Source organism: Pleurodeles waltl, chromosome 3_1 (genome assembly GCF_031143425.1).
Source record: "Pleurodeles waltl isolate 20211129_DDA chromosome 3_1, aPleWal1.hap1.20221129, whole genome shotgun sequence".
Classification (NCBI taxonomy): domain Eukaryota; kingdom Metazoa; phylum Chordata; class Amphibia; order Caudata; family Salamandridae; genus Pleurodeles; species Pleurodeles waltl.
This window is the reverse complement of record NC_090440.1, coordinates 664175249-664202655: the sequence shown is the minus strand read 5'-3', so window position 1 is coordinate 664202655 and position 27407 is coordinate 664175249. Positions and strand designations below refer to the sequence as shown.

Genomic DNA, 27407 nt, shown 5'->3' with positions numbered 1-27407 from the left:
AAGTTTTAAGGCAGGGGCCTGGTTTAACAGAAAATGGTGTGCTTAGTTCTTATTTAGCCATAATCAAATACACCATATGATCAATTACCAACCTTAATGGGTAATTTGAAAAACGGACACTAATTTGATCAGTTGGTTTCAAGTGTATTTTTAGTCGTTTATGGTGTCCAATATATATTTTTTTAAATATAAAATAATTGAGATATTTCCACATATACCTCCAGTGTCTCCATTCAAGGGCTGGACCACTGGGTGTCCATCTTAGCTTTATATTTTTGCATTGGTTTAGCCTTTCAGATGGTAGAAAGCTATTTGCGGTGTAAAATATGTAAAAATAAGGGGACTGTATGATGTGCTTAGGCCCATTTAAAAGACTTATTGAGGTATGAATGAGAAGAAAGCATCTTGTAATGGTACCAACATATTCATATTCTTATCAGGTACACAATTTTTTTCACAACAAATTTTGCCAGCAAAAAAGGCCCACGGTGCCATATACATAAAGAGGATTGTGTAGGATAAAACCCCAAGAAAGCATGTATCAGGCACACTATTTTAGCACACATGCATGCATTTTTAGATGCAGTGTAGGAATCGGGCTACAAGGTACCGTACTAAACTATTATGTTTAAATAGGTTTCTTTCAGAACAGCCAATAAATCTAGAAAATATAATTGTAAATTTGTGCTGTTAAGATACACTGTTCGGTTTTACTTTTCCAAAATTCTCTTAGAGAAAATCCTACTCTGCAATCCGTCTTGCTCACTCATTTGGTGCAAATGGAGGCTAAATGTATCTTTTTTGCCAGGTTTGCTTTAAGTTCCCAGTCCAGGCCTGTTGTGTGGTGGAACGTTTCACACCTCATGGCAAGAGTCATTTAATTGTAATTGTGGTCTGCCAAGCAGTGGGTCCAGCTTTGGTGGAGGTTAAATGCTTCAGTGTTGGTAAGGAGACTTGAGGTGGGGCGATGGAGAGGATGTTTAGGTCCTTATCCTCCATTATGCTTAGTTTGTCATGAAACAACGAAATGTCCGTTAGGTAGAAGCATGCATATTATCCCATGAATAGGCATACTGTTTGTGGTAAAGAATGATGATGCATTTAACATAAATGAATAAACTTTACATATGATTCATAGAGTAACGTGTAACTAATGATGTAGTTACCTCAGGATACAAATATCTTGGTATAAATAAATTGTAAGATCAAAAATATTGTGAGAAAAAAATGGATTAACAGAGATAGGAATGCGGGTAAGACCAAAAGGAGTAGGGTCACAATAGAAAACAAGCATTTGCAATGCAATAGATCTCGCATTTGCTTTAGTTAGAGCTAATGGCGTTGTGAATGCATAACTTGACTTTTCTTGCCACATAAATTGTAGAGGTAGAGAGAGGGAGGGGTGGAGAAAGGTAGGGAGGGGGAGAGAAAGGGAGGGGGTAGAGGTGTAGAGAGTTAGAGGTGTAGAGGTAGTGGGAGAGAGGTGGAGAGAGAGGCGGGGTCCCGCCGCAGGGCTGACTGCGGCTCTCGGGGTGAGATCTGCCCAGGGAGCGTAGCTGTTCACACAGGGTACCCCTGGGCAGCTTGGCCTCGGACGGACCGCAAATGAGACAGTTCGGGCAGCTTTCTTCGTAGGCAGTGGCTGCACCACCGGTTTCTCCCACTGCTTCAACACGCTCAAGGCCCCCTCCTAAACATTGGGGGGCAGGTTTTCGGTGTTCTAGAAAAGCACAAAAGGCAATTCGAGTTATAAAGAGCGGAGAAGCAGTGCGAACTAGGTCAGCTGACCTGCAGCTACGGCTGCGTTTCTAGATGATTACATGCTGCAGCTCCCCCTGCTGGCCCATGCGCGAGACAGGCCGTGGATCTGCCTCCCGCACAGCTCCATGAGGGAGAAGGCAGCTTATGGAGCATTCGTTCTCTGCATGTACTGCAGTTACCACAAAGACGTAGGACAGCATTGTAGGCAAAAATTCTATGAGCATTACGTTTTTGAGTATTCTTACCAAACGAATTTGGCCAGAGGTTGTATGGAACCTGTTTGCATAGACCTAAATTGTCCCATGCTACTGTTGTGCCCTGTTTGTTCTCTAAAATGTCCAACTCAAGGTAAGAATGGGAGATTGGACCATAAGACTAGGATGACGCCTTCTTTCACTGTGATTACCTTACTTACTCCTTTGCCATAGGTTCTCCCTTATGATCAACTTGACCAGCCCCTCAGCCGTTGGTCCAAAAAACACAAATTGCTGTTTTGTTTTTTTCCTTCTAAGAATGGACATTTTGTAGATATTCCCACACGTAAGAAGTAAAAGGGTGTGTATTGTGCCAGGCCTTCCAAGATTTTTGAATAGCTTCCTTAGAAGAAGTGTCTGTTCTGGCCAGGAGGTGGCGAGCCTTACCACAGATTGATAACAGAGTAGCGCATACGGACGAGGTGTAACAGAAACACCATAAACTTAAGTAACTCTTTTGTAATTGTATTTCTATCGCGTTTACTGCTCCTGACAAGGCGTAGAAGCAGTTTACTCTATATTCAGTACAGAATATGCAACATTATCATATAGTATTGGAATATTGGTTAAATTGCAACTATTCATCCACATGCCGTCCTGTATTTTCTTACACTTAAGCACCAGCAGTGCAGTATTTTCTCACACATAAAATAGGTCAGCATCTCTGAGAGTGCACAGAATGAGTGTAGGGGTAATAGCAGTAAAAATTCTCTTGCACATAGAATTGGCATCACACAAGCCTTGAATATACAGTCTATTACACTGTGATGTAGACAAGAGTTATGTGGCATGCAAAGCAGCCCGCACATGTCTTCCTGGTGGCTAAGTGAGGTCCGGGGGCCGTGTGGCTATAGGTGTGTGCGAGGCAGTGTGCTTCATAATATATGACTGCCGACAGCTCCAAAACACATAATGAAAGCTATAAACAGATCAAACATATACTTCAGAGCGCTCCAATACAGCAGGTGAAGTACACACTTAATGAAACCTCAAAGCCCCATGGCCGCCATGAAGCACAAAGGAGAGAGACAAAATAAACAATGTGACGTAACTGGTAGTCATGCAAAGCACTCCAGTACCGCAGATCGAGTTCACGCTGTATAAAACTTCAAAGCGCCATGGCCACCATGTGCGCAGGGGAGAGACAAAAGAAAAAAGTAGTTCACCCACAGTAAAACATCAGCAATCGCACAATAATCCATGTAACAAGGTCAGTCTGCAAGAAGTAAGAAAACGACCTCAAGGTGGGACAAATGTAAAGCATTTACCAATGACATCAGGGATTTTTGTAAAGCAAGCCCAGGAACAAATTAAAGTGATGGGCGTGAGGTGGGCTTGGTTAAAGCCCACAGATCAGATTACAACAGGTCAAAAAGCGCTGTCCGTGCTAGACCTAAAAAGACAAAAAATGTGGCATACGTGTAAATGGGAGCATATGTCCTTAAAAACAAAATGGGGGAGCGTGGGCAAGCCAAGGCAAGTCGGACACAGATCTCTAGAGCTCCACTCAATCTTGGCCAAAAAACTGCAAACAGCACCTCTATGCTGGAGGCCTTAGCACATACTAGCAATCAGAGATTGGCAGAAATACCCTTTGCAACACTGGACCACTAGCTGCCTGGAATCGCACACCAGTGGAGGTGATCTGCGGCCACCATCTTAGAGCTGCAGGTGAGATAAACCAGTGGCTACGTGGTAGAGGAAGGTGAGCCAGTGGAGCAAAACCCCCAAAACCAGATCATGCTGTCGGACACTCTGGAGCAGACAGACACTGGAGACGCAGCGGGGCATAAAGGCATGGCTGGCCAGGAACAAGGGACCGGACCGGGGCCATCCCCAGATAGCACTAACAGGCCTGCGTACGACTCAGGCTAGCCTGCAAACAGGAACAGCAGTGTCCCAGCCACCCATCTGAAAACGTGGGTTGGCCTGGCACTGTGAAATCAAAGACACACCCTCTCAGCGCAAACCCGAGTGGAGCAGGGCAATGCAGTGGGTCTGTGCCGTGGGATTGGACCGGACCTGCCTTCAAACCACAACAACAGTCTTGGTGGGCCCACATACGGAAGACACCGTGATCAGCTGAGGTGAGGACTTGGTAGCAGTGGTGAGGGAGACTGCAACAGACCATTGACAGACACCCTCAACAGCTCCAGGCAGAGTGACATGAGCAACTAGGTGCAGGCCTAGACCACATTCCTAGCCAGGAATTGAAGCAGGCCCTGTTCAGGGAGAACGTGAGAAAGCACAACAGGTTAATCCCCAGCAACCCCTGATAGGTAGGGAGCAGATCCTCCAACACGATACGGCCTCCTTCCCTGGCTCGAGGTGAGGTAACAGGGAGGGATGTGGGCTGAAATCTGGGCATCAACGACTACATGGCTCAGGCTGAAGTCAAACCCTCTTGACTATTTCTCACCCACACCCCCATATGCGGCGAAGATTCAGCAGGTCCCATAAACGCAATGACACCAGTACTATTCCTCCCCCCAAGTAGAAATAAGAGGGACTGCCATCCCCCCACAGTACGGTGTAGGCACCTGGTGGGAGGCCCTGCGTAACAAGAAAACCCATACTGAGAGGCATTGATATTTTGACCACTCACTTGACGGCTGGGACCGGCGATGGGGGGCGAGCTTACGGATGTTCTGGTCTCCTATCCTGACCTAACACCCTGCTGTGGACAACCAACCAAGCTCTTCCAGAAATGGGGTGAGTGCCTAACTTTGCTATGTTTGAGGTCCAACTGGGACATTGAGTGAGGATGCCGCATCCTTTACTGGCTATATTCAACAATGCCTATGGACTGGTGTCTCTCTCGGCAAGGGTAGTTGGCCTATGCTACGACATGATCACGCATCGCACCTCAAGTGAAAACTCACTATCATGCTCACGCACCAGATGGACCCCCTTCTTTTTGGACTGGTCCTATTGACCCACCACTGTTTAAACCCTTGTTTGTTCACCTTCCTTTCACCCAACTCCCCTTCCCACCTAAGGGTCTATGACGGATCCCCCTCCCAACCCGTCTCCTTACCAGTTTGGGAGCGTAACATCCTCCATCTTGTGAAGACCTAGAAACAAAAAAAGGATCATTATTACACGAAGTGAGGGCAGAAACTAAACAATGCAGTAAAAGTAACAACAGACTTATCCCAGCAGGGACGGAGGGGCCTTACAGGCTGACTGATTGGACCGGGAGAGGAGAGACAGGAAGTGAGGTGGAGCAGGAAGCAACAGGAGAGAACAGGAGAGAACGCTGACGCCAACAGCGCTGGATTAGAGAAAGAGGAAGAAAAACGCCAATGCGAACATTCCAAAGAAGAGGAGGAGGAAGGAGAAAGATACCGGGACACTGAAGAAGAGAAAGAAACAGCTGAGGACTGGTTTGACACCGCCTGGGGGATACCGACAGAGACGCTGCAGCATCCTGCCACAGCTCAGGAGAGCTGTGGCCAGTGCGGCGAGTGCAAAGAGCAGGGTGGGGAAACTATAAAGAGAACGGCAGTAGGCAAGTTGGTTGCCACAAAGGAGGTATTCTGAACCTGGGGGGCAAAGCTGAGAGGAAAATAAGTTTGTCCTTTCCTTTATGTATGTTTTTTCCCCTTAATTTTTCTTTCCCCCTTTACAATAATATTTTGTTTTACATAAATGAAAAAACAAAATAGAAGCCAGCACCTCCTCTGATCTTGTATTGAAGTCCTTTTAAAGAAAAGGGAGAAACACAGAGAATATAAGACTCACGCACCCCGGGTGATCTGGTGAAAGGAAGAAATAAGAGAGAAAGGACATTGTCATTCTCACCACACTCCATATTTTTAGGGTCGAGCCTGTGTCGCATGATCTTGCGCATGCGTTTCGCTAAGCGAGATGCTTTAGTAATTAAAAAGGGCTCGGAGCCCTGTCCAACTCACGTCAGTGTCTGTCATTGGCTTGTGGGCTTGCCTGTTAGAATCTGCTTGATTTTATTAATGGAAGGCATGCACGTCATGCCTTTTCCGGTGCCTAGCCATCCTCGAGCGCATCGACCAAGTACAGAAAACATGCGAGGCTCGCTGTTTTCTGTCCGGCTCGTGGACTACTTTTTCTCTATTTTCCCAGCACGATCTTGCTTGGCAGAAGTCAAGCACTTTACACAGTTAATTGCACTTTTTCGGGTTACGTACATAAAAGCACTTTTGCCGGTAGGTGAAAAGTCGGGTTAGGAGTTTACAACGCTATCAGCTCTAACACGAGCAAACGCGAGACCCGTTGCATTGCAAATGCTTGGGGTTTTTTTTAGGGCGCAGGCAGGGATCCCACACCACAGGACACTGTAAAATAACAACAGACACAAAGAAGTTAAGTCTGTGCCTGTCAAGACTGGAACTAACGACACCCTTATTGAACCCCCTCCCCTTGCAGATTGCAATTCTGTGTGCACGTTTTGATTGCCTTGTGACTTTTCAATCCACAAACATTCAATAAAAAGGCAACATTTGCTGCTCTACCAAGTCTTCGAAGCCATATGTCTGCCCTTCTCTCCCGCAGGGCCCATCTATTCCTTAGAGGCATCACACTACAATGTCAAACACAACACCATCAGATACAACAGCACCCACAGATGAGTAAATTAGAGAGGAATGGTCCTCTCTAATCTGGGTCTGTTGTTGCACAGAAATATTAAATGATTTCAGGAGATGGAGACCACTCATCCTGTCCTGGTTGAGTAGGGTCAGTGTTATCGAAATGAACATCTTACCCCTATTATTGCACCTAACCCAGGCACTCCCACACCTAATTCTGCAACAAAGTTTACTAAAGTACAAACCAAGCCCCCGTACCTTTGTGTGGACCAGGAAACAACCATGCATCTCAAACAGACTCCTCATGCCCTCTAGGGACGGAGGGGGCTTGTTATGCCACTAATCTCCTTGAATACTGCTAGATGTTCCATCTGCAGTTTATTTCTGAATGGATAGACAGGGAGAGAGCGAATTGCACTGGTTCCATGTGAACAGGGCAGTTGCATGCCATCCCCTATGGGATCTAGCATTGCTCCCACACGCAGCATGCACAAAAAGTGCAAATGTAGCTACTTCTACCAAAACATTCCTCGACAAATGCTGATACTTCAGAACCCCGACTTCACCTTGGCATACGACCCCAAATCCTTCCCTGCCTTGGCGGACGGCGATTGTCACCCGCTAAAATACTTCTTTCAGCCAGGGCCCAGCCAGGGCACTCCCAGGCAGACTGGCAGCCTGTACGGGCTCACCTCAACCCAGCAACTGAGACGGCCGGCCAACCACACATGTGCTGTGAAGGGGGAGTGCTGAGCACTCCCCCTCAGTGCACGCCACCCCTGTGGCCCCGCTGCTGGCAAGGGGGTGACGCTCCTCTGCCCAAACGGAGGAGCTGCCAATGTGCATAGGTATGGTTTAGCCCTTAAGAACAAAAGATTCCAGTGTCCAAAGGCCGATCCTCCAAGGGTTTAGGCACAGTAAAGTGATCATCACCACCCACAATAATCACGCCACTGAGATGATCATGAAGGCAGCAGGTGAAAGAGAACATTGAGTGTTCTAAATCTCTACTTACTTTCTTTATTTTCCACTCTTCCCACCACCCCGCCCCCAAAAAGGTAGCATGGGACAAGGAATCAAATGTGATGTTTTTTCAGGAGTCAAAAGGCGGCTGATCTAACTTCCACTACCAGTGACATTGTGATGAATCGATATTCATGTTCCAGAGCCCTACAAAAGGCACATTTGAATATTTCAAGTTTAGAGGGTGGATATTGCACGCATCCAAGTCCTACTTTAAAAATGCAGATTACACAACCACTACAAAAGCAGACATACAAATTAAAAATGGTCTCCAGTACTTAATATTAACAAAGAAAAACTGATGCAAACAAAATACATAGGTCACAAACTTGATTCACTGGGAAAAGAACAATAAAAGAACATGTAAAGCATACTACAAAATGCAATTCCAAATGATTACTGATCGTAATACTGCAAACAAGCTGAAGCTATTAGTGTTGTAAACTCCTAAACGGACTTTTCTTGCCACATCAACTGAAAAGTAAAACAATTTCACATATGCGAGCCAACGACTGCCATGAGCGCAAAGCAAACACACAAAAGGAAACAGTAGTTTGCTGCAGTGCAACGTATCAGCAAAAGTGCGATTATCCATGTAATTCTGGCAAAAGTGCAATTATCCATGTAACAGGGTCGATGTCTTCCAAAGCGCTGTACTACTGCCCAGCGAGATCGCGCTGCCTACGAAATGAAAAGAAAAAGTACTGCAGAAACCATACAGAAAACATGGAGCCTGGTATGTTGTCAGTAGTTGGCTGGTGTGCTCGAGATGGGCTAAACACTGGAAAAGGCTTGAGGTATGAATGCCTTTCACTAAATAAATGAAGCTAATTTTAAAAGGCAAGGCCAAGAACCAACCAAGCTGATGGGCTTGACATGGGCGAGGCTAAAATCCCACAGAGATTACACTAGGGACAGAGCGCTTTACACTCGACCCTATAAAGGAGTTCCCTTGCAGTCAAACATATGGGCAAAAGTGCAATTAGCCATGTAACGGGGTCGATGCAAGGCAGTAAGTAAACCGCCCCAAGGAGGGACAAATGTAAAACATTTACCAATGATAAAGAATTTTTGAAGGGCAAACCCAGGAATGAGCGATCGTAATACACGTCAGAAAAGCAGCTCTTTGCGTGTTGCTATGCTTGACCTAAAAAGAAAGAAATGCTTGTCGATGGCGCAAGCCTGCCATCTACAGCCTAAAACGAAAATAAACAGTGGATACAAAATTATTACATTCATCCAAAGTTTAGGCAAAAACATAAATAAAACACAGAGGTCGATATTAATTAGTTACTATAGAGTTCATCGTTTCATTGAATGTAATTGTATCTCCCTCTAGAACCAGGTCAGGATGCAGACAACACAAACTAAGCATGTCCATCAATGAATTACAGCCTATGACTTTTTTAGAAGTGATTGATCACTGAAGAACCACACAAAACCAGACCATACTGTCTGTATTTCTCCACCGAGACCACTTAAAAACATGTCCTGGCAAATGCACCTGAGCTGTTTTAAGCAAACAGCAGAGCATAGAAACCTGGCAACTGAATAGACATGAAGGCTGACGTGCGACTCTCTTGATTTTAATCATGTGGTGGAAAATATGATAAAAGTAGTCACAGTTTACCTTTTTTAATTGTAGAAAGGACTTTCACATTCACTCTCAGCAAATCCAGCAGCACATTGTACTGTTGAACAAAACCATGGGCCTTGTGTATGCTAGGAATTCTGGTAACATATCTCTTTTGTCTGAACATTCCCGCATTAACTCACCTTGGATATCACATATTGTCTTTCCGCTCTGTACAGGCTGATGACATCTCGCAGATACTACTTCGAGCTCCTTCACAAGCAAGACGACAAGGGATCGGACCATGTGGAAGTTGGAGTGAGTACTTTTATACTCCAGTCTTGTGTCTATAGAGCAGGGAGCTGTCTTATACCACTTGGTGATGTCGTAACTGTAAAGCACAAGAGCGCACAGCTTGCTTGCCTTGACGAGATCTGTGGAATGCTCAGCCCTTTAAGTCCCAGTGTTTTCCTCTTTCATTACCCTAATGATATTTAACAGATTGCTTAGAAATTAACTACTGAATATTGGTGAAAATAATATGGAAGCCGTTCTTGTCAGTCTTATGTGAAAAATCAGAACACAAATCAATTTTAGCTAATCTTCTTTGATTATGGCAAATGCTCATAATTTATTTTATGGAACAAAATTATGTATACTTTGTTCTTTCAACCAGTGTCATAATACGGTTTCCACGTTCTTTCTTTACTTTTGCATTTGTTCTAGATTATCACAAACTACTTCTCTTTTTCTTAACAAAGTTGTGGCTTATGTGAAGTAAATTGGTAGCACTTTTTTGATTTCTTCGGATGTAAAAATATTTATTTCTCGAACTAAGACCTCCTTTATGCAAATGTCCCTCCTTTCTTGAGTACGTCTCTCTGTCTGACATAGCTCAACCCACTGAATACTAGTTTTTAAACAAATCAAATGAGAAATGTAATTTGCTTTAGTGTAAAACAATTGCTTCCAGTTTAAGGCTTAACTTTGTTTTATTCTTAAGACAATAGTATGGTAGTCCATGGGGATATGGTATCCCAGACTGTCTGATGTGGCTGAGACTACGTCCGCTGATATTACACACAGAGACATATTCAGATTGCTTCCTGACCGAGCACGTGACGGGTGCGGTGAAACAACTAATGGCTCTTGCATGGAAGTCGCCGAAGGCTCCACCCGTGGCGGCTTGGTTCACAAGACTTGGGCATACCCTGGCAGTGAAAGACCTGACACACCAACTGTCAGGCTCCGACAATACATTTACATCGGTTTGGCAACCCCTCATAGATCACATGCCTAAGGTGGAATATCTCTGTTTCCAACCACCCCGACCTGCTTGGTTGACCAAGGGGACCGATGACTGACTTTCCCCCGCCTTGTGTAGACACCTTGCCCAGTTGTCCATGTACCAGCACTACCATCAATGCTCCACACCACTACTCGCTAACCTTTTGCCCCTAATATACCAGAAACACAATTGTCTCAGTAATGGACTTGCACGCCTAGTTATACCCCTCCCCAGCCCCATCCCTCCATTCACTAGTAGGGCACATCTCTGTTATCCTCACTGACGTGAGTCGGGACAGCTTCCCCTATAATCCCACCACACCACAGCATGCATCTGCAGGCTTTTCCGCCAAAGCAGACGTCAACCCCACTTGAAGTTTACTGATTTGAATTTACATTATGCACAATGTTAACTTTCTATGATACCAGGGGCGGCATCTCCATTAGGGCAGAGGAGCGTCCCCCCCCTCTCCCTCCCCCCCCACTCCCCACCAGCAGCAGAAGCTGCAAATCTTTCACTACGAAGGGATAATAGACTCTGTTTATTATCCATTCATGGTGGAAGGGGCGGGGCCACAGGGGTGATGAGCTGAGGGGAGTGCACTGTGCACTCCCCTCAGAGCGCATGTGTGTTTGGCTGGCCATCCCGGGCTGGCCAAACACACATGCGCTGTAGGCTCTCTCCAGCCCAGCATCACGGTTGATGGGCTGGACAGAGCCTGCACAGGCTCCGTCTGCCTGCTAGCGCTCAGCAAGAGCTCTCCCAGCCAATCCTGATGCTGCTCTGAGCAGTGTCAGGATTGGCCGCAGGGCAGGCTGGGAGCCTGTGCCTGCGCCTGCCTGAGGAGACGGAGGAGAGGTGCGGTGAGGAGCGGGTTAGTTTTTATTTTATGTTATCTTAATTAATTTTTTGACCCGCTCCCCGTGCAGCACCCTCCTTCTGTGCGCGCCACCCCCTCCTCATTGAAGATGCGAGCCGCGACTGTGTGACACCCTCATTATCTTACCTTTTTTTTGTGAATGTCCTGATTCTTCTTACGCTGTTCATTATATCAATGATGACCTATTGTATTGTGTCCCCCTTTTGTTTTATTACTGCAGTGTATATTTTTGTGAAAACCTAATAAAATGATTTTGAGCAAATGTTTGTCTCTAGCTGTGCTATGGGAGCTCTTTCCAGTATCTCTATTTAGTGTGTGCTGTTAGTCTAATTGACCCGTTCCTTTAACACAGCTTCCCAGCCGTCTATCAGGTTTAATGTCAAGTTTCAAGTTGCCTTTAGTGCCAGAAAGAACTCCGCTTGATAAATGTCTTGCTGTCTGAAAGCCTGATTTACAAAGCTTTTTTCCATGAGTATGTTTACCTTTTGCAGATTGAGGGGCAAGTCACACTTAAGTCTGAAGTAAGACAAAATTAAGCACAAGAACAGTTGATTATCAGGCCTCTAGATGAAGTGTGTATGTGTTGTTTTGCACTTGTTCTGTCTTCTCAGGGTACCTGTATGCTAAAGATCAGGCGTATCACATCTGATCCTTTTGCTTTATATCTCTGAGGCTAGCATCCTCTGATTCCTCTGTGGCACCGACTGTGGCAGGATCCCAAAGATGAGCTGCCACAGCAAGGGCCAACTTTCATGGTGCACTTATGCCTGTGTGGGAGTCCCAGAGGCACCGGTAACAGGCCCATGTCATCTGCCCCGGCACCATATTTACCTTGGTTGGAGCGGTCACGAGGTGGACCTCTGCAGCATGGCATTGCTAACTTTTGGATGAGGCGAGTCTCTATTGCTCGACCCAGCCCCAAGTGTCCCTCGGCTCAGTGAAGAAGTATGATTTTCTGTTTGACCGCATATTTAGTTTGCAGGAAACAAGAGGGGTACTTAAACCCCTTCTCTGTCAACTTGCGTTTCATATCCATAAAGGATGCTCTCTGACGCTGGACCGTCGTAAGTATAATCTGGAAAAAGGAAGATTTGTGCGTTATTGAACGTGACGTGGCCCAGCCGCTGGGGCAGCTTGCAGAACTGTGTCCTTTTCTCTAAAATTCAATAACCAGGCCACTATAGATCTGGGTGGAGCACCAAGTGGGGGCCACTCAGCAGGCATACGGTGTGCTCGCCCAAAAGTGAAGTTGGGGGTGAAAGCTCTTCAGGCGCAATGACAGTGGACAACCAAGCTTCAAAGAAGACAGTGGGGTCACCACCCTTCCCTCCCTCTGGAAAACCAATAATTCAGACACTGTTGCGCCTGGAGCAGCTTTCCAGGTCATCCAGTTTCCCTTCCAACAAATGTATAATGGCCACTGTAAAATCATACATCGGAAAGGTACATTTGTTGAAAAAATAAAATAATAACAGGCAAGTGTAAACCCTTTTTTTATTTATATATTATAACCCTATTTATCCAGATCCCCTAAACTCTAGAAATACCCTTGCCACTCAAAAAAACATACCAAACCTAAAAATACCCTTGCCATCCCAAAACCTATATTTACCCTAAACACTGAAATTGCCCTTGCCACCCAAAAACCCATGCCACCCTAAACGCTAAAATTACCCTTTGCACCAAAAAACGTACCCATCCTAAAAATACCCTAGCCACACAAATCCCATGCCCACCATAAATGCTAAAAATACTCTTGCCACCTAAAAACCAATGACCACTCAAACCCCTAGATTACCTTTGCCATCCCAAAACCTATACCAACCGTAAACACTAAAAATTCCCTTGCCACCCAAAAACCCATACCCACCCTAAACCCTAAACATACCCTTGCCAACCAAAAACCCATACCCTTCCTAAACCCTAAAATTACTATTAACACCCAAAAACCTGTATGCACCCTAACCTCTAATATTACTTGCAGCAAAATACTTACAAATACATGTACATTTTTTACCACAGGTATGCCTTTACAACTAATTTAATTGTAAAGACATGAATGGTAAAGGCATTGTAAAATATTTAGTTGTAAAAACAGTTGTTGTGAAGATGGTTTTGGTGTAAAGCCTTCGTTGTAAAGGGTTCCGTGGTTTCGCTGTCATTAATAATGCTGTTTCGCCTTCCAACTGCTTGACCCTGCTGGTAAGGTCAGGACCTGCATGGGGAGAGATCGAGTTTACAGCTGCAGCTCAGAAATGGCAGATTCTGGACCTTTCACCCTGTCCAAAAGCTTCTTCTGGTCCTCTCTCAGTGATCGTAACTCCAGTACCATCAACCTTACCCCCATGGTCCAGCTAGGTCACTCTGATTGCGTTGAGAATGGGATCCAACTTCAGGGCCATGGGGTCCTCATTGATTGGGACTGATCTCCTGCGGTGGCAAGAACTGGCACGGTTCCCATGTCCAAGTCTCCAGTAATAGACCCTTTATGAGGGGCCTTTATTGACTTCTGCTGCACCATTTTCACCTGCTTATGGTGGCCCTAGTGACCTCTCCTCCTCATGAGGCAATTAGATTAGCTGGCCAGCAAATGAGGGGTGGGGATGGAACAAAATAGAGGCCCCCACAGGACCCTGGTGCTGTGCTCCAGGACCAACAACACCAGGGAGGCACGTGCAGCCAATCTCCACCGTCCACCTTAGGGAGGCAGCTAGTATCTCTGTTGTCTAGCCATTTTAGCTATAGCTCCATGCACGTTATTTTAGCACAATGGGCCTGCCGCTGTGCACTTTAACCTAGATATATTTTATTCTGCTTCGTTTATTATTTTAATAAAAGCCACTTTAGCGGTCTTGTTTTAATTGCTCCATATCTAGCTGTTTTTGCTTAGGCCAGCACTAGGTTCTCAAACAAGACATTCTTGCTCACTCTGTGCTTCGTTCAAGGCTGTAGTGACATAGGTTGCTGGTGAACGTGGTAAAAGTTTTGTCTTTGGTATTCATGGAAAAACACACATCCTTACGTAGGGACATTTTCTCAGGACATCAGCTGTTTTATTATAAAAACACTTCCTTGTCCCTTACACGTTAGAGGGAGATTCCTCCCAGAGGACCACAACTGTATGCTGACTGCTGGACGCTTTGCTACAGCTGTGTATGCAGACTTCAGGCCTTTGCTGAGGTATGGGGGATGATGTCTTCCCAGGGGAACCTGAAGGGCAGAATTAGAGATTAACATGCTGTGCTCTATTATAGCCCAGGTAGGAATTAGTCCATTGACTCTAGTGACAATATGGTAGTGTTAATTCTATGCTTCACTCTCCTTGTCACAATTTTAATCTTGTCATGCTGTGTCGACCTTATTGAAACATATACTGCCTCTGTTTGTCATTGTGTACGTGAGGCTAATGTAATTGCGAGAAACGTATGAGACCCGAGTCACCACGATTTCCTTGAGGAGTCAATTATGTCATGTGCTTGGCTGCCCAATCATCCCTGCCCCTTGGTAGAGATGGGGCACTGCTAGTTAGCCGGAACAAAACCCAGATTGGGTCGACAGACGTCACCTGTAGTGGGTCAGACTTAGTCTCCCAAACTGCAGGTGATTCCTCTGATCAAAATCCAGTAGCCTCATTAGAATAATGAGAGCCTATGCGATAGCTCAGCCCGAATGTCCCATGGACTGAGGAAATGCATCAAGAAGTGCACGGGAGGGTAGATACTTAAGTCCAGCCTCCCAACAAGCTCTAATCTGTATTCTATGCAGTGAGGAGGAGTCCTGGCAAGAATATTAGAAGGAACGAAGGCTGGCGGGGAGCAAGCCCAATAAGCGGTCTCTAGGCCCCTTACAGTGATACTTCCAGTGTCACTCTCATCCACAGCCACTACCCTCCTCTGACACCACCTTGTACTTCCACCTCTCCTCACCAGTGCAGCTAGACCAACCTTATGCTCCTCCAGTTGCTGGGCTGGTAGGAAGAGTATTGTGTGCAACTTGCGGCCACCGGCCTTTCATGAGTGAGGCCTGTGTCTGGCCCAGCTGCCTCGAAGGCCTCCCAGCTCTCATCACAGTGCCACGGCTCCCGCACTCCTGCTGATGCAGTAGCGGGCAGTCCACAAGCCCCTCCTTATACAAAACTTAAGGGGAGAGCCACTTTGTCACATGCAATAGCCCTCCGTTTCTTCGTTGAGCACAAAGGTGAACATACAAGGTATTTACATTCTGCATATAATTGAACTTGCAATCAATTCTTCATAACAGTAAATACAAATAAAAAGGAATCTTGGAATAGAGCAACAATAGCATTTTATGTTTTGAGTTGTGTAATAGTTTAATTGCAAGCACACACACATATATAGGCTGGCAGTACTGTTTTATTGGCACAACTAGGTGTAGAGGTATCATCAAACCTTAGTTGTATCCAAAATTGTTTTGAATTTGAGACTATAATGTATCTCTCCACTCTTTTCATAAAGATACTTCAAGGCTGCTTCCTTGTAGTTACTCCCAGGCTTCATCTAGCATACCATTTATCACGTGGGTTTAGAAAGTGGACAGATGAGACAACCAGCTAATTAAACTATGTTTTGAGGTGCATTGTTTCACCTATGAAATTATGGGATTTTGTAATTCGAGCAAATATATCCCCACCGACTTGTGTTACGCACAATAACTATTTAAAGTTATATGTATACATCTTTAACCTTTTAAATTGTTGTACAAGCTGTTCTTTTTTTTTTTTTTTTTACAGTAGTAAAACTGCTTCTTGTAGTACATTTTTTCAGCTTTCACAGAGATTATTTTCAAGAAACGTTAATGGTTATAGGAATGAATCGGATACTGTCTTGCAAATATACTTTTGCTCATTTGTCAGCATGGGTATACGATGAATCCATAATAATGTCCTTGCCCGAACCCCATAATGTTTAGCAGGCAGACTGTTGGTGAAGAATACAAAAGTGATAATTGCCAACTATAGTTGATTGTTCTTGTCGGAGATGAAATTAAAGAATGACAGTTGTAGGAGCTACAGGAGAGCTGGTCATCCTTTAGTAGTCTGCAGATATAAGTTGTCCTGGATGGATGTAAATTCCAAAATGGAAATGCAGAGCTGATATTAAAATGTGTCCCTCTTTCGTTTGAAGAATCTACTCTCTGATTACTGCGGTTAAGACTTCTGTTATTTATGTACTGTCTACCAGTTTGGAAATGTGTCTTTTTAAAAATTCTTTATAGAGCGGATCAGCACATCAGGCATACTGTAGCTGATGCCCTTTTTTCTGAATGAAAAACTCAGAAATGATAAAAGGGTCTTAAACCTGTTGTCACATTTTTGGATTTTCAGTTAAAAGGTAAGCTGTTTTAGTTATACAGGTTAGTTCTGGGGAAGTTTACTAGGGGGCAATATAACAGACAGAGGGTTTTGGTGTGTTACTTTTTAGTAACACTGACTTCTGTGTCTTCCTTGCCCTTCTCATCCTGTCTCCGGAGGTCCTTCCAGTCCTTCCTTAACCCTAGCCCCGGGGACTGATCATGCCCTGCAGTGTTAGTACCTGCAGGGGTTCAGACCAGAGCTAGGGGATATTAAAGAGGTTGCAATGCAGTCAGAGGTTAGTTGGTGCAGTTCAGTGCCTGACAAGCAGACTCTTCACACAAAACAGAAAAAGAAGAAAACTATATGTTTGACATTGAGAGCACTAGCCTTATGTTCACTGTTTATTTAGGAATCAAAGCACTCACCAATGACAGATAGATCTTTACTGTTGAGTTAAACACCATCACACTCACCTTCTCCTTCACTGTTGAACTGCTATGGTGTCACATAGTTCAACATATTGATGAATGATGTCAAGACATAGAAGATTAAAGTCTTGGCTTAGGCAGTCACCATTAAAGTCCATGATATCCATGATGTTGAAGCATTCAATGTTGAAGCATATGTCATTGGGGCATTTTCAAGTTCCCATTCAAAATCTGTGATATTAAGACATCCATTGTTAAAGGAAGTGTCAGATCCCTTTACCTATCCCTAAGAGATTCCTCTACATAGTACCAATAGAAAAAGGCCTGCAAACAAGGTTTCTGAGGGATACTTCTAATTGCTGATTCCTCACCTTTCGAATCCTTCCTAGTGCCAGACAGTATCTGAACTTTTTTTCCTGCAAGAGCTTCCATGCATTATCAAGGTTGCGTTCTGCGACTTTTTGGCAGCTCCATCCCACTGCTGAAACACAAAACCACATTTAGGCACCACCTCTGCACACTGGCATCAGTTCCTTTTTTCCTCCACCCTTCAACATGGATCTTAACTCGTCTCCCAACTTTTATGGTATTTATACGGATTTCACAGACCTAATTTCTTGACAGTGTGGAGGAAATTCTTCTCCTAAAACTACAGGGGTTAACTGTGCCACACTTCTAAAAAATAGATGTTGGTCAAGGACACAAACAACACCTGTCTTTGGTGCCTTTGCTCCAAACATGCCTCGAAAGATTGCCACAAATGGTCCCTGATGCATCCGAAGGCCTCAGTGGATCGCAAAACCAAGCTCTACATTGCTAAGTATAAGAAAAGCAGGGCTAGATCAGCATATGGACTGGCACTGGTTCGCGGTTTCAGTCACTATTCTTGGGTAAGTAAAAAAAAAAAAATTATATGCGTCGGAAGCATAAGAAGGCCAAGGTTGGGGTGGAGGCTCGGGGGTTGTGAACCCTTTTCTGCCATTCCCACTTGAGGGAGAAGTCGCGCAGTCGGTGCTCAAAAACTCCAACTCCAACATCCGCTTGGACCTATTCTGAGACTGGATCCTGGCTGCTCCAAATTTCCTAGTACATTGTCAACTCCACAGTGGATAGAGACCTCTAGGAACCCAGTGCCATAGTTATTCTTAATGCTTCTGGGTCCCTTAGTCAAGCCTTTGTGGCCCAACATATCCTTCAGGTCCTCCAGTCAGGCGACCTCCAGTGGATCCTATCCCAGGACCAAATGACTCCTTCAGCCTCAGTCCGACCCCCAATCATTGCCAAAATACACCTCAGACCCAGCCAGTAGTGCCAACCTCTGCGATAACGTAAACTCCAGAGATGCTGGTTCTGCTATCGGATCCAGAGCTAACTTTAGGTATCCTAGGCTGTGGTATGACATAATTAAAGCAAACATGTAACTGTGGATGATTCCCACAGCATTCCCTTGCCTCGCCGTCCATACTATCATACGTTGGAAGACATTTTAGGTTTTGACTCCTATACAGTTCAGGGGCTTGAACTGGTTCCCTACAAAGAAAATGACAGTGAAGAGGTGGACAATGTATCCGTATACTAATGATGGTTTTTACATCCAGAATGCATGTGATATAGCCCCTTCATCTGAAACTGAATTGGATTGGATTCACCATTGCTCCCTCTCCACTGAGGAGAGTAAATCTTTTGCAATGTTGTTCACAGGACTACATAACTATTGGCTTTACTAAATGTTGCCTTCTGGAACATAAACTAGAGCTGAAATTTAACCATGCCCTGGATGAGGCCACCTTGTGAGAACTGCGACCAGTATCACTTGAGAGCCACCCAATTGCACGGTGGCAAAGGTCTGCTCCTGGGTAATGACCAAGGAAGTTGGGATGCTGCTTGCCACGGTTGTGATCATATTAGTGCCCGAGGCAGAGAGGGGCATAGTGCTTTTTGAACCCCAAGGACAATGAAGTTTAGAGGCCGATAATCGCTCTCGGGCTTCTGAACGCTTTCGTCAGGAAGCACTAGTCCAACATGGTCACTTTAGATCAGGTCACGATCACCTTGGATCCTGGAGATAGGGTGGTGTTCTCTGACTTGCAGTACATGTACTCTCTGATGGGTATTCTACCTGCAGACACCTCCCCTTTTGAGTACCCCAGGTGTGAGAGTGAATCTGGAAATAGCTCTCCATGTCGGTAGGGAAGCTGGCTCCTCTTTAACACCAGACATGGTGTCACCATTATGTCACGGGAGCCAAAAAAGTGCCGTGTCTGTGTACTGAGGTCAGTTACTTTTTTCCACAGCAGCAAATCTGGAGCTCGAACCTCCTCAGGAGATTAACACTGACCTAAATTCCATTTTTCAGTTGCAGTTTTTGTCTGTAAGAGGTCACCCCTGAAATGCAAATTCTTTATGCTACGTTCAGGGGGTTTCATGAAGTGTCAAGACTGTGGGGGACAGATGTCCATCCAATATCCACGCAAGTTTTGATTATGGTGCTTGGAGTCCGGCCATGACAGTAAGGCCTGCAGCTCTTGTTGGAGGATGCCCAAATGGCATTAAGGAGAGGGAGGCTGGGATGTTCATGGCCAGAGCAAGAGATGAGCAAAAAGGATGGCCGAAGTCTAGGGCGAGGATGCCAGAGTCACCATCCAAGTTCTCAAAGAAGCATGAGGAGAAACTGCGACACAAATCCTGGCAAGATCATTCAAAGAGTAAGTCGCCAAGACCCGGTGCTTCTCAGCCATTTATAAAAGAGGCAGAAATAGTGGAAAATACTATGGAGTAAATGACATCTGCCCAACTATACTGATGGCTGGGTCCCTAATGCTGTTTTTTGTTGTCAAAGGCAAACCGGCATCATACATGTGTGCCATGGCATAGGCCTTTCTCATGGATTGAGGTCTTGTTGGACAAGAATGGGCACCCAAAGTGCTACCCTCATAATGGTGGAAGGCTCACCAGGAGTTAAGCAGCACAAGTGCGGTGGTGGCAGCATGCCATGTAGTGATCAGTAGAAGTCAACAGTGTATTTTTTAACCTTTGACACCAGAATAAGGCCTACATGCCTACTCCCTTTTAAAGTTACACTGCTGTGTGATTAATTCATCCTTGGCCCACATCGGATTGGTGTGAAGTACTGCGCAGAAGTGGTTTATGTATACTTAGTGTATGTGTGCCTAGGAAGGGTGCAAAACAGGGATAATGCAGTACTGAGCAGTGTGTGCATGCATGTGCTGGAGGTGCATGTGCCAATGAGTGGTACAGACCCTGAAGGTTATAGTGCTGTGCTGTGTGCGCAGGATAAACGCCTGTAGTGGATTTATGTGTAGCTGTGAGAGGCACAAAACATGAAGGATACAGTGAGTTCATGTTAAATGCATATGCTGCATGTATGTGTGCCTATGAGTGGTACAATACATGGAGGATACAGTACTGTGCAGTGCATGTATGAAGAAAAAATGGGTGTAAGTGTGCCTGTGGATGGTACAATACATAGAGGGTTTTCGGTTTCATTTTGAGAGACCAATGCCTGCATAGTGAATCAGTGAGGCAGTAGAGAATTCACCCCAGAAACATTTGTTTATTGTTGCATTCCTGGAAGCTGGGTGGGACACACACTGTGGAGGACCAGGCCTTTACACTACACTTCAAAGGGTGCTCCTTTATTCAGTGAAAGGTCTAAGAAGGGACCTGGGCACATCTCAGAAAAGAGAATCATAAAGAGTAGGGCTTGAGGCTTTGAGCTAACCTTTTGGTGCCTATATCACTGCAGTAGACTTACAGGTGTGAACTCCAGTGACTCGCATGGCCTTTGTTATGGGACTATCAGCTTTGGAGGCACTCCTGCTGTGACATTTGTTTTTTTAAGAGTGGAACCCCAACATAAAACCCCAGAGGCTGAGACCCTGATCACAGGAGAAGGAGTATAAGAAGGGGAGTTTGAGACACCATAAATTATCATCTGCCAAACAGCCAGACTGGCTGTGTGAGGAGGGTAAGCTCTTCAAGACTTCTGCTGTGATCAGGACTGGGGGCCAAGGCCTCCAAGACTCCCTGTTGGGTGAGGAGACATCACCCAGGGAATCCAAGACCACCTGCCTTGGAGCCTGGAGCACCAGCGTCTGTCTGCTTGCCAAGACCAGTGTGCCCTGGGATGGAGAAGACAGCGCTGGAGGGAGTCAAGTCCGGTGGGTAGCCCTGTTGATTGGACTCCCTGTGTGAGGAAACAGCGCTGCACTGAGCGGGTTGTTGCCTGTGTGTAGGACAGAATTGGCGACCACTGTATGCCATGAGAGGGCTGCTGTGAACTGAGCTGTGTATCATGTTGCCTCGACCAGGCCGGAGCCTGTGTGTGGTAGTAGAGTGGCAACCCTGTATGCCTGAGGAAGACTAATTTGCAGAAAGGGGCTGTAGGCCTGTGCACGGTAGCAGCGCGGTGCCTCATATGCCACAAACGGTTGCTAGAGAAAGACTGCTGTGCGGAAAGGGGCCGTAGCCCAGTACAGTAGTGAAGCAGCAACCTTGTGTGCCAGGAGAGGCTGCTGTGGAGATTATCACTGAGCTAATCGTGCCGAAGCCCATGGACCGAGAGTTGCGATAACCCTTCATGCCAGTGAGGGTAACTGGGAGCACCAAAGACTGCAACTTGATCGTCATAGCCATCCCCCATTGGGAGCCAAACTAACACCCTGCAGGAGGAGCCACAGGAAGCCTCCAGTCTCTTCAGTAGTGTGACCACAAATGAGAGACTCTGTTGAGTGCAGCCTCCTGGTTCGAATACAGCTCACTTAACTGACCTAGGCTGGAAGCACCCATGGATAGGGCACACTCAGGAACTCTGAGCGCTTCCCTCCTGGTGGTGCGGGTAAGAGTGGTTTCGGGCATGATGGCTCCCTGGGGAACTTGCTACTAGTAGTGCTGCAGCGCTTGAACACTGTTGACTTTAATTGAGAGACAGAGTAGACTTTTGAAACTCTGTCTGCTAGGAGGGCATACCCTGGATATTAGAATAGTGAATGGGGAACTATCACTAATTCAAGGAGGGAGTGAGGCAGAGAATAGCTATTGAAAGGGGAGATCCCCGACCTCAAGGGGAATTATGTAGTTTGTGTATGTCTTATTTTCCCTTGTGTGGATAGCAATAGAAAATAAAATAGTTCTCTTTTTCATAATTTTTCCGCTGGACAATGATTTATTGCTGCTGCAGCATACCTTTGGAGTTGTGAGCCAGTTTTCACTAATCTTTATCCACACCGTCCAGCTGAGGAAGCCTTGGACTGCTTGGACCACGCTATCCTGAGTGTCAAGTGCAGAAGGGGTACTAAGCCCAGTTGCTCAGAATCCATAGTAGGTCAGGCCCAGGTACATGAGGAGTAAAAGATCTCAACCCCCACAGTTGGGCCGAGTAGACCCTCCATGCGCCATGGCCCTCTGAAAGGGGTTCTGACACCCTTTTTTTTGCCTTTCTCCCTCTTATTCTGGGCCCAAGCCTGAGGATTAAAATTGATGATTAAAATTAAGTGCTGGTCCCCAAAAGAAAGTCATAGGGCCCCACTTGCAACCACTGTCTCAAGTTAGGCACTGCCTTTGAGATTCACTTTTGGAGCTCTCCCCATGCTGTACCATTTGGCACCCTTCATTTAATTTCTTCTGATGAACTGAGCCTCTATGCAGCACCCAACTCCAGTGGCTCCAGCAGGTTCGGCTCCATGGCTGACACTGCCCCCACTTAACCTACCATCAGGCTTACACCTTTGACACCAGACACTATTCCCTTTCCAACCCAGTAAGTGATTCCACCCCTTAAGACTCCTCCGGCACTGCAATTCTCTCCTCTGGTGCCACAGCTGACACCACCAGTGAAACTGCAGTCAACAAGGCCGAATGCTTTAACCCTGCTTGAGGTACTTAAAGATCGATCATGCCATGAGGCTGAGCGACTCATAGAAGAAAAGCAGTTCTTTGGGAAGTCTGATCCCTGTGGGGACAGATGATGGCAGTGGGCAATCAGTCACCTTGGACCCAGGTTTTGTGTGGTTAAAAGATGGAAGTGGATTAGACACATCACCATAATGGGAGTTGTACTCACCAACTAGATGGCCTCCACCTGAGGTCACAGCTCACCATTCAGTAATAAAAAAAAGCTGCAGAGATGTTGGATTTTTAGCTTCTGATAATTAAGACAAAAGCTATCATCCCTACGGGGATCTGCATAGTTTAACACAAACTACTGAGCCTTTGCTTCCTTTTAATGAAGCCCTCATGGAACCCATCCTTGCTATTTGGGGAAAAGGCTGTGATTTCTATAGCAGTCAAAAGAGTGTTTGCAAGTTGCTAAAAACTGGCACCTGGAGACCCAGCTTTCCTCTCTTTCCACCACTTACCGTAACATCTGGTTGTTCAAGCTTCTTGCTCCTCAGAGCTGTCACCAGGTGCATTCCCTACTACCCCTTCTGACAGGGAATCCAAAAAGATGGAGCAGTATGGTAAAAAAAACTTTTTCGGCAGGCAGAATAGCCCTCAAGTCGCTCAACGCTACCTGTCTTCTTGCACGCTACATGCACGCAGTCATGTCACAAAGTTTTACCTACTGACCTGGACCATTTACAACCCCACTTTTCAGAGCTCATTGATGATGGTCAGGCTGCAGCAAAGCAAGTCATACATTCTGGGATTCAGTAAGGTTCTTTCTGGTGGATACACTATCTACCAGCAGTTTTCTCACTGACTCCGCCCACCTCGCTCTTTATGTGTGTATATATAGATATATATGTATATATATATATCTCAATCAATCATTACATTTGTAAATTGCAGCTTATCATCATCAGGAGGTATCCAAGCTGTGAGGGTTGTTAGTGTGAGTCAGTAGCTACTCCTCAAAGAGACATGTCTTGAGCTTTGAGCTTTCACCTGAAGTCCAAGAGAGTGTCTGAGGTGGATGGGGGGCCATTCCAGATCTTGGAAGGGTAGGAGAAGGAGCACCCTCTGCTGCTGATGTGTTGAACTCTTGGGACATGTGCGAAGGTGAGAGTTGTTGAACTGAGTTCCCTTGTTGGCTGGTGGAAGGAGAGTCTGTGGTTGATTAGACACGGTCCGATGTTGTGGAGGCCTTTGTATGCCATGGTGAGAACCTTGAATTTGCACCTCTTGTGCACAGGCAACCATTGGAGACCTCTGGGGTGGGGGATGATATGGGTCCGTCTGGGGAGGTCGAGGAAGAGTCTCGTTGCTGGGTTCTGGATGGTCTGGATGCGGTGGAGGAGCTGGACCTGGAGTCCGATGTATAGAGGGTGTTTCCGTAGTCTAGTCTGCTGGTGATGATGTGTTGGGTGACCGTCTTTCTGGTTTCGATGGGGATCCATCTGAAGATCTTCCATAGCATGCAGAGGTTATTGAAGCTGGAGGAGGCCACTGCATTAATCTGCTGTTTGAAGGTGAGTTTGCTGTTGATGATGATGCTGAGATTGTGGGCGTGGCCAGTTGGGGTCAGGGGTTGTCAGAACGTGGCGGACCACCAGGAGTCGTCCCAAAGGAAGGGGTGCTTCCGAAGATGATCATTTCAGTCTTCTCTATGTTAACTTTCAAGCAGTTGAATTTCATCCATTCGGTGACGTGTGAGATGGCGTTGCTGAAGTTGTCTCTGAGCTTGGCATGGTCTTCGGAAAAGGAGAGTATGAGTTGGGTGTAGTCGGCATATGAGATGATGTTGAGTCCATGGAAACGTCGTATACACAAAGAATATGGGGAGAAAGTGAACAAACCAATGCTGCCTGTTCACTTGGTCATGAGATCACTCTTTTCTGTGAACTAATTAAAGATGGAGTATGGTTGTGATGACCCTGTTTTTGGGATCTATTGGGGGATTCCTCCTTACAGAATAGGTGGTCTCACACACATTATAGTGTCATGCTTCATCATTTGACCACCTATCCCCCCCCAGGTAGGACAATACACCTGGGTGGATTCAACCATGTTGTTAAGTGAACTCTGAGGGAGTGCTGAAATTATATCTTTCTGGATAATGTGGGGATCCAGTTGTGTGAGAAATAAAATAAAATTACCTAACAGATCACTAGTGTGTCTGACAACTTTAATGATGGTGTCTGTTGGTAAGATTAAAAACACAGTTGGGACACTATTGGGTATAATGACTCATAGTGTCACCCTAATCCTAATGGCCAACATGTTTCTGCCTGCTTGTCTAGCCAATACTGGTCTGGGGCATTCGTCAGGGCCTGGGATCCCTCCTATAGGGAAGTGAGTGCCTCTCCTAAATTAAAGGTGAAAAGGCTCATACATAATACATACTGGGCCAACCTGAGAATTAGCTCAGATAAAGGGGGCCTATGGGAAGAAACGAAGGAGGAAGAATTGAAGTTTAAGTTAAAACACGCCATGCACACAGGCTGTGTATAAGTGAAAATAATGGCTTTTGAGTTAGGGATGTAGTATGGGGACTAGCGCCTCCCCAATCTCACTCTCTGTGTAAAACGAGTCCATGGAAACGAACAGTCTCGGCCAACGGCATCATATAAATGTTAGAAAGTGTGTAGCTGAGAGGGGATCCCTGGGGGATGCAGCATATGTTGCTTTTAGATTCTGAGGAGAAAGGTGGGACGCCGGCCCTCTGGGTGTGACCTGTGATGAAGGCATGGATCCATTTGAGGGTGTTACTTTGAAACCCGTTGCGGTGGAGTCTGGAGGTGAGGGTGTAAGGGGAGATTGTGTCTAACACAGCTGAAAGGTCTAGGAGTATCAAGGCCGCCTTCTCTCCATGGTCGAGGACGGACCTGATGTTGTCCATTGCGGCGATAAGGGCAGTCTCTGTTGAAGCCGAAACCTCATTGGAAGGAGTCTAGTAGTTTGTGTCTTTCCACGTGTTGGGAGAGCTGCTTGTTGATGACTTTTTCTAGGACCTTGGCTGGGCAGGGGAGCAGAGGGATGGGGCGGTAATTTTTTAGTTCGGTTGGGGTCAGGCGGAAGGGGTCTTCAGGAGTGGATTGATCTCTGCTTGTTTCCATGCTTTGGGATGGATAGCAGGTCTGATGGAGGTGTTGAGGATGCTGCTGGTTTCCTTCTGGCCCAGGTTGAAGATGTAATGTGGGCATGGGTCGTTGGGTGAGCCGAAGTGGGTCGAAGTCATGAAGGCGGCTGTTTCCTGGATGAATAGTGGCTTCCAGTTGCTAATGAGGTGGCTGGGGAAGTCCTCAGACGGTGTTAGCAGGTGTTCAATGCTGGTGGGTTGGGGGTGATAGGTTCTGTAGATGGCTGTGATTTTGTTGTGGAAGTAGATGGCTAGTGAGTTGCACAGGGTCTAGTTGGGGTGGATTGTGTTTTCGGCGGCTGCTGGGCAGGAGAACTCTTTGACAACCTTGAAGAGTTCCTTCGGGCAGTTGGTGCTCTCCTCGATGCGGTTGAGTAGGGTGACGTTTTTTTGCTTCTCTGAGGCGTAGATGATATTTGTTAAGAGCGTCTTTGAAGGTGGTGCTATCTGCGAGGTCCCTGCTACTAACCCTCTTTCTAGCTTTTTGTATTCTCTTGAATGTGCGTAGGTTTGAGGGGAACCACCTTACATGCTTGTTGGATCTTCTGGAGGCAGAGCTCCTTGTGGGGGCAACTTTGTTGGTGCCATTGAGGATCCATTCGGATAGATTACCAGCGTCTTGTTTGAGGTTGCGGGAGAGGATGTGTTTGCTGGACTGGAGGGTGGTGGTCCATTGGGTCTTTGTGACTTTTTCCTAACTACTGAGAGGGCGAGGTGAGGGTGTGATGGACCTCTTCGATCTGCTGGTTATGGTGAAGTGTACTAGGTGGTGGTCATTCCATGTGAGCTAAGTTGTGTGGGAGAACTTAATTGTTTTGCTGGCTGCGACGATGGGGTCCACTGTGTGCCCCGTGGTGTGAGTGGGGGTGATTACTAGTTGTTTGAGTCTGATGTTGCTTAGGTTGTCCTGGAGATTGGTGGTGTTGTGGTTGCTAGGGTCGTCAAGGCTTTGCGAAATTCTGATCTCCCAAAAATATGTCGAGTCGATGACTAGGGGGACGATTTGGTTAGCAATGGCTTTGCAAAAGGCAGGGTGGGGCCCTGGGGGTCTATACGCAAGAGTTCCCCTGATGGTTGTTCTGACGTCAGTTTGAATTAGAAAGTTTAGGTGTTCCATGAGGTAGGGTACATCTTCAAAGGTGGTGCATGAGAGGTTGTCCTTATGCATGATGACGATGCCTCCTCCATGCTTGTTGTGTAGTCTTTGTGAATCTGTTTGTATCCTTGCAGGGTGGCACTGGTGATGTCAGGGGCAGAGACAGGTTTAAGCTAGGTCTTGGT

General features: G+C 46.0%; 1 protein-coding gene across 2 annotated transcripts in view; it reads left to right on the top strand.

The window, feature by feature from the left end:
- B4GALNT4 (beta-1,4-N-acetyl-galactosaminyltransferase 4) overlaps positions 1–27407 on the top strand; it is a 701168-nt gene that overhangs the window by 490367 nt on the left and 183394 nt on the right. For both annotated transcript variants that reach the window (XM_069223201.1, XM_069223202.1), the window contains exon 8: positions 9416–9494. In XM_069223201.1, coding sequence (XP_069079302.1) covers positions 9416–9494 — 79 coding nt within the window. The remainder of the gene's footprint in view (positions 1–9415; positions 9495–27407) is intronic.